At 36.3% G+C, this 8,563-nt stretch overlaps 2 protein-coding genes across 2 annotated transcripts; both read left to right on the top strand.

The window, feature by feature from the left end:
• Positions 1–1,679: 1,679 nt before the first annotated feature.
• HELRODRAFT_143818 (hypothetical protein) lies at positions 1,680–4,979 on the top strand (the record flags this gene model as incomplete). The annotated part of the gene is made up of 4 exons (XM_009031029.1): positions 1,680–1,794; positions 2,154–2,276; positions 3,480–3,602; positions 4,885–4,979. Coding segments are annotated over 4 exons (456 nt in total), but the record flags the coding sequence as incomplete, so codon positions are not given.
• A 1,073-nt stretch (positions 4,980–6,052) lies between these two features.
• HELRODRAFT_69451 (hypothetical protein) lies at positions 6,053–6,520 on the top strand (the record flags this gene model as incomplete). The annotated part of the gene is made up of 1 exon (XM_009030582.1): positions 6,053–6,520. A coding segment is annotated over one exon (468 nt), but the record flags the coding sequence as incomplete, so codon positions are not given.
• Between the last annotated feature and the right edge of the window lie 2,043 nt (positions 6,521–8,563).

Raw genomic sequence — 8,563 nt, 5'->3', positions numbered from 1 at the left:
AACCTTTTTTTTCTAAATTTCTCCCCAGTCAACGATAACATTTCGAAAATATTTGGCCCTGGCTGATACAAACTATATTTCCGATTTGAAATCGATAGGTCACCGTGGTTAGTAGTATCAGTCAGTTATTGCCCTGTATTGAATTTCTGAGACTGTTCGAATCTGCTCTCTCAAGTAGGATAGTGCATCTCTACCCAGACAATCTCTTACGATGAGAGCCAGTTTGTATGACGCTCACTCCAGCGTATGAAGCCAGTGCGTCTTAGGGTAGCGTGGTGACTTAGTGGTTGAAGGCAGTACGTGCAGTGGCCCCCTCTGATCAATGAAACTGTTTAAAACGCGTTTGAACAGACCTTTGGTGGCCATGTTGACATTTGTTTATCCAGGCGCCTCTGACGCTACTATAATTATTATTTTTATTATTTATATATGCGTAAAATATGCCCTCCATGGTAGTTACGTCACGTAAATATTTACTGACCCGTTCAGAAAAATGTAGAATTTGTACTTCATATAGCCAGCGATAACTTTTTCAAATGCATCTGCATAGTTTAGTAACTACATTAAATGAACCTCAGCAAGTTGAACTAATTGTATATAAGTATTGATGGTTCAAATTTGTACTTTCGTGTGTTTTATTTTTTATTTGTTCCATGTGTCGAAGACAGGTTGGTCGGAATTTTTCTTTAGAAATCAATGTTGCAATTTGCATGATCGCCAACTTTTTTTAATTTTCTTTTTTAAAGACTCATAACTTTTTAAAACAATTAGATTCAAATTTTTGATTCAAATTAGAAACGTGTTAGCTACTTTAAATACTCGATGACTTCCAAATTTTAAAATTTTTGCTACAATTTTTCCGTAGATCTTGTTTTACTTTCTTTTCATAAATTTAAAATCATAAATTTAAAATCATAAATTAAAACTAAAAATGTTACTTAATCAATTCAAAAATTGTAAAATTTTATATTTCTGAAGACAAACAAGAAAGTCCCTGCAGAAGAGAACCATGTGATTTCTTGACGAGCAGTGTATGGAAGATGGTGAAGATGATTACCGATGTCAGTGCAATGCTGGCTTCCAGGGGTCCGCAGATGACCCAACAAAATGCGAAGGTCTGTTCATTGATGTGTGACCTTTGAGATTTTTTCTGAAATTTTAAGATTTGAATGACCTTGGACAAATCAAATTTTTTTGAATCTCGTTATACACTCCATGCTTTTTCTTTTTTAGTCCTTCTTCTTAAACTCTTTCTTCTCTCATCTTCTTTAACTATTAATATTAATTAACAACCACTTACGAAGTTCAGAGAAGATCTGAAAATAAAAACCATCTTTTTTTAGCGAAATTCCTATAAAATTGTTTTTAAACACCACTAAGATGGCACTATACAAATTAATAGATTGGTCTATTGTTCTCTTGTTTGCTCACCCAGATGTTCGTGCATTCAGTATTTAGCTGCCGATAAACTTAATTTTGTATATGAACATTCATTTATCAAACTTTTTAATCGTCTGATAAACCTTTTTGTTATCCAGCCATCTATCCATCTATCTATACATCAATCCATCCGTCCATATACCCATCTATCTATTCATTCAACCATCTATCTATCCATCCATCTATCTATCCATCCACCCATACATCTATCCATTCATTATTTAAATGATCTCACAGACATAGATGAATGCATGGTGGATAATTCTTGCAATCCATTGACATCCGATTGCGTCAATTTGTTTGGATCATACGAGTGCCAGTGTAAAAGTGGATTTGAATCGGCCCATTGTAAACGTAAAAGATAATTTTTTGTTTGTGGACTGATTGATTAATTTGTAGATTGATTGATATGTTGATTAATTGACTGATTAGCTGGGTGGGTAACCGACCATCTGGCTAGCCTACCGACCGATCCTGATCTGTTGATTCGTCCATTAATTGATAGACATCTTTACCATCTTCGTTTTCATTTTAGTTGATTAAAGTTATTTTTAACGATTCTTTTGAGATAAATTTAAATCTTTTTTTAAATTAAAAACTTATTTATTTACCATTCCAACTTATCACGTCTTTCAACACTGCCAACTATCCAATTAACCAACCAACCAATCAGCCAGCCAACTAATTAACCACCCAACCAACCAACCAACCAGCTGACTTGAAATGTAGGTCTTCTCCATGCAAGGGCATTGGATCGATCTGTCAGAACAAGAAAGGGACGTACAAGTGTTCGTGCATGCCCGGATTCAAGATGATCGATTTGGACGTGTGTGAAGGTGCAAAAACATTGATAAACTATTCAGTTTACGTTATGTCCTTTGTTAGCTGGCTTTTATTTAAAATCTATTAGATGATAAATGTTCTGTTTGTTTGTATAGAAATTTATTTGATGATAGATCAGTGATTCCCAACAGTGGGTCGCCATCACAAATGGGTTCGGACCGCTAAGGCTTCTTTGGAGGAGGGGGGCCAGTAGATTTAATATTTTTTGAAATTCAGAAAATTTCAAAGGCACTCGTTAAAAACTAATTGAGGTAACGACTTGAAAAAGTTGGGAAGCACTGTAGTAGATTCAAATTTTTTTAACTGATGCTGCTGAAAAGGCGTTGTTAAATTATTTTTTAAGTTTTGTGGTCACTCTGCCCAATGGATTCATTCAAATTTCCTTCTCTACAACGATCGTACTGACTTGTTTCGTTGATTTTCCCAAAGGGTGGGCAAACTTTTTGCAGCGAGGGCCGCGTTGAGAACTCTTTTATCTTTGAAGGGCCACATTTGTATTTAAGTAGCAAATTTTTACAACTCGCGCTAACCAAGGGGGGGGGATTTTTTTTACGATGTTTTTAAGATTTGTGGTTGACGACCTTATGTTTTGCCTACCCATGATTTATTCAATTCTTTGAAACATTGTTGGTCAGCTCATTCACGCATTTATTCTTTTATGCGGTTGTTCAAACTATCCACTCGATCATCATTCACTCGATCATCATTCACTCGATCATTCACTCAATCATTCACTCGATCATTCACTCGATCATTCACTCGATCATTCATTCGATCATTTACTCGATCACTTACTCAATCATTCACTGGATCATTTATACATTCTCTATCTACTAATTCATTCATTCAATTACCCATTCATTAATTCAGTTATATATTTATTAACTTTTCTAATTAAATGTTCATTCAATTATTTAATTGTCTGTTCATTGAATGACTCAATCATCGTTTTATCTCAATCTAACGTCTGTCTGCGTATCCAATCAGTTTTCACCTCAATCATTCACATCAATTCATTCATTCATGCATCCATCCATTCATCCATCCATCCACTCGACCATCTATGTGGCAGTCTATCTATTCGTTAATAAATTCCCTTATTTATCAATAAATCTATTCGTTTATCCAACCAATCATTCATTCATTCGTCCATTCATGCATCTATCAATGCACCATCCATTCATCTGTGATGGAAGACATAAATGAATGCCTGGATAACCAACCGTGCGGTCGTCATCAGTGTCAGAACCTGGATGGAACGTTCACTTGCATCTGTCCGACCGGATTCATGTTCAGTATCATCACGAAGAATTGTGAAGGTTATCATCACGATGATGATTATGACGATGATGATGATTATGACGATGTAATGGTGTGATGATGGTGGTGGTGGTGGTTGTGGTGGTGGTGATGGAGATTCTAATGAAGTTGATGTTTGTTGCTGTGGTGATGATAATGAAGATGATGGTGGTACTGACGATAAAAATTAAGATGATTTAACGATGTCGAAGATGAGGATGATGATAATGACGTCAGCGATGGTGATGATGATGACGACGGTTAGAATGATGACTGTCACGTTGTGAAATAAATTAACCCGTAGACTTCATAACTTATTTCTTGGTTTCAACTTGAATAAATTTAATCCATCAGTCATGCATTACATTGCAGGCTATCATTTCAAATCCACAACGGAATAAAACTGCCACAAAAAACATTTTCCTATCTTTTCATTTTCAACCTGCTATTTCTCAAACGTAGCTCAATAAACTTTCATTAATTTATTCTCTCTATTTGGTCAGTTAATGAAAACTGTAATAGTTTTGCGGTTTTGCATTGCTACGATGAGAATAAAAGATGCACCATAATGGCCGACTGAAAAATATCAGTTAGGACACATATGGGACTCAAAACCTGATCAACTGATAATAGACATGATTCACTGACTGGCCACGAACAAAACACACACTCACACACACATACACACACATAACAACAAACAACAACACTCACACATAACAACAAACAACACATACACGTACACATAGCAACAAACAACAACATTCACACATAACAACAAACAACAACACACATAACAACAAATAACCACACAAAACAACAACACACACTTAACAACAAGCAACAGCATCACACAAGTAACAACATCAGAAAGTTATTAACACAAGTTTGTAAAAACTAAACATATCGTTGCAAAAAATCGCCCAAACGATAACAACGCACCACCACCACCACCACCACTACCACCACCAGATATAAACGAATGCCTGATGGCGGCCTGTGACGTAGCGACATCCACTTGCCTCAACACGCCAGGCACCTACACCTGCAGATGCAAAGTCGGGTTCCAACTTCAACCACGCACAAGGCAATGTCAAGGTCATTATTACAAACTGCTGGTGGTATTTATCGATTATTTATTTATTTATTCATTTAATTAATTAAATATTTATTTATTTATCTAATTAATTAACTAATTATTTATTTAGAGTCATTATAAACTCAGTCGTAACTCAGTGCTGTCCTCATAATAAAAATAATAATAATTATTATTATTGTTGTTATTATTACTACTACCAACAGACGTAGACGAGTGCCAGATGAATCGGTGCGACAAGCTGACGACGGACTGCGAAAACACGGTGGGGTCGTTCAGGTGCGTCTGCAAGGAGGGCTACACCAGGGTCCTAGAGGACAACCCCAAGTGCTACGTCAAGCAGATCATCGAGGAGACTGGTGGGAAGAGGCGGTGATGAGGATGCTGATGACGATGATGGTGATGATGATGATGACGATAATAATGATGGTGATGAGGATGGTGATGACGATGATGATGATGATAATGAGGAGGAGGATGGTGATGACGATAATGATGATGAGGATGACGATAATGATGAGGATGGTGATGATGATGAGGAAGATGAGGAAGATGATGATGACAATGACTATTATTGTTGCTATGAGAACTCTCTTTTATTTCTCGAAAGCCAAATCCAAATAATGAGAATAATTTGTAATAAAATATTGTAATAGCAATAATAATAATAATAATAATAATAATAATTTTTTTTGTTTAATTGTCTATGCTCTTGTAACAACCTAGAATTAGTTGAACTCGTAAGTTTTCTTCGCTTTTTTGCGGTTAAAACTTAAAAAGTCGTTCAACATACAAATTTCACTCTACCGCAATGTCCCAAAATAATTTGTGCCGTACATTTGCAATTTTTCGCGAATTACTGCCCAACTTTAATTCAGTAAGTCACACGAGCAACCCCACGACTTCCAGGCATGTTTTTCAACGGCAGGGAATAAAATTAAGGTTGTCATCAAGGGTGGGCACTGTTCCAACTGCGTTTAATCTTTCACTTCCACCGTCAACAGCAGAGTCTTGGCATTTTTGCATGCCAGACATTTCCATTCAATCGCCGCTCAGAAAATTCGTCGAGCGGGACAGGTGATCATCTTCCATAAAAATTTAGATTACGATTGTAATGCCCTGAAGAGGATCTGTAAGAATTTAGTGACGCTCATTTAGAAGCAAACTATCAACACTTCCTCACTCTCCCTGCTCATGGGGGCCGTCCTGTTCAGCTGGAACAATGATCAGATTTCTGACACATCTTCATCAAGTGACTCATGAGATTGACTTAATTCGACAACTGAAAGACAATGCCAAAAAAAATGGGAATCTGTTGTCAGCAAGAGTGAGGTTGGAATTTGGAGGACTCCAATGCCGAACAGTGATCTGTAGCAGTACAAAGTTAATGGTTCATACAAAGATGTGTCAGCTCGAGCCTTCTACAACACTCAAGTTGATCTGGAGTTTCGCAAACAGTTGGACAGACATGTGATCAGTTTGAACATCATTGACAAGGTTGATGACTCGGGATCCGAGATTGTTCACTGGATCACTCACTTTCCTTACCCTCTGTCCAATAGAGAATATGTTTATGTACGGAGGCACAAGGTGGATGATAAGAACAAGTTGATGGTGATTGTCAGTCGAAGCACCGATGGACATCCCTGCGTACCCGACAAGACCAACCACGTGCGAGTCACCGAGCATACATCTAAGATGGTCATCAGACCACACACTAGCTTTGATGAGAATGGGTTTAATTACGTGGTGACGTACTTTGACGAGCCCAAATATACCAAAAGTGGCTCAGTGTTGTATGGCCAAGTCCGGCATTCCAGACTTCGTGGACAAGTTGCATGACGCGGCACTCCCGCTACAGTATGATGAGAGAAGGAAGAACTCCTGCGAGAATGTCAACTACGATGCAACAGGCACCCTGGAGCCTGCTAAATGCAGTGACGATATAAATAACAATAAAAAAAACAATATCGCCGATAATAAGATCAATAGTGATAACAAAAATAATTGCAATAATATCATTGAAGAATCAACATTGCTAGAGGATACTCAATTGCCGATGTGATGATTCTCTACCGTTATTTATTTCCGTTGTTTGTGCATATTAAAAGTTTATTTTATAAAATTTAATAACAATAATAATAATAAAAGCCTTCAAATCGCTGGACGAGTTGGAGACTGCATACAAACCACTGACTGGCAACCAGTTCGTGCGGAAGTACCTGATGATGGCCTGCCACGCCGTCCTCCTCCTCCTCTTCCTCTAGTTAGTCTCGCTTTAAAGTAAAATAACTGTAGTATTTCTGATGATACTTTAGTATCATTACAGTGAAATGTTATGATGTTTTGTGAATTGAAAGGTAGATAGTCTTCTTAGGTTACACTGTGGCTGGTTGCATGTTTTCAGGCGCCATTTAGTCATGAGTTGTCACTATGGCACTACTTTATTATGATCGTCATCGTCATTCTTCCATCGTCATCATGCTAATTATTATTATCATTATCAGCATCGTCATTTATCGTCGTGATCATCATCGTCGTCATCATCATTATCGTCCTCATCACCTCCATCATCGTCTTCCTCACCTCCACCCAGCCTCTGGTACTACGTTTGCACACCGGAAAGACAGATGACGCCGCTGATGAAGTTGAGGAGGATGAAGATGAGGGGCATTATTGGTGGTGGTGACCGTGACCTTGACCTTAGTGATGCCGCTAGTGATGATTTTCAGGTGATGGTGATGACCATGGTGATGGTCATTTTGGTGGTGATGATGTTTATAATGATGATGATGACGATGGTAATGATGATGGTGATGAGGATGGTGATGATGTTTATAATGATGATGATAATGATGGTAATAATGGTGCAAGTGATAATAATATAGCCATGATGATAATGTTAAAGGTGATGAAAGACTGCGACCTAACCTGCAACACCACTTTTGATTGATTTCAACATCACCTTCCACTAGCACTTTTTACACCAGATTTACTGCAACCTTTATTATTATTATTATTATTATTATTATTATTGTTGTTGTTGTTATTATTATCATCATCGTCATCAACATCACCACCACCACAAGTGGGCAAACGTAAGAAGAAAGAACTACGCGCTGGATCAGAAGACGGGGAATGATGACGAAAGTTCAGAGTTAATTCATGAAAGGAGTATACTCATTGAATGAGTCGATAGATAGATGGATGGATGGATGAGCGAATGGATGGATAGATGTTTGGGTGGGTGGATGGATGGGTTTTTGGATGGATGGATAGATGGATAGATGGATGGATAGTTGAATGGATAAATGTATCGAGAAACGAATGATTGAATGAACGAACGAATAAATAAACGAACGTACGAACGAATAAATAAACGAATGAGCAAATCGAATGAATGTAAGAATAAAATGAAAGAAAGTAAGAATAAATTAATAAGTGAATGAATGAGTGAGTGAATGAATGAATGAATGAATGAACGCATGAATAAACGAATGAATTCACATATAAAGAAATATATTTACAAGTAAATTGAAGAGGGTTGTTTTCAAAACTGTTTATCTTTAAATATTTTTATACAAAAAAATTTTTTAACCACGAAAAAACATGAGCACTGTTATTAAACTTGCAATAATAATAATAATAATAATAATAATAATAATAAATAATAATAATAATAAATAATAATGTTAATGATAATTATGATGATAATAATAATAGCAAGAATAGTAATAATAGTAATAATAACATTATAGTAATACCAACAACAGCTTCATAAAAATATAAAAATTAACGTAAATAATTAATAACATCTATAACAAAAATTATTTGTAACAATTAAGCAACAATTATTAATATTAATAATATTATGAATAATAATAA

The sequence above is a fragment of the Helobdella robusta genome, assembly GCF_000326865.2.
Source record: "Helobdella robusta unplaced genomic scaffold HELROscaffold_7, whole genome shotgun sequence".
In the NCBI taxonomy this organism is placed as follows: Eukaryota; Metazoa; Annelida; class Clitellata; order Rhynchobdellida; family Glossiphoniidae; genus Helobdella; species Helobdella robusta.
This window is presented reverse-complemented; position numbering and strand designations above follow the sequence as displayed.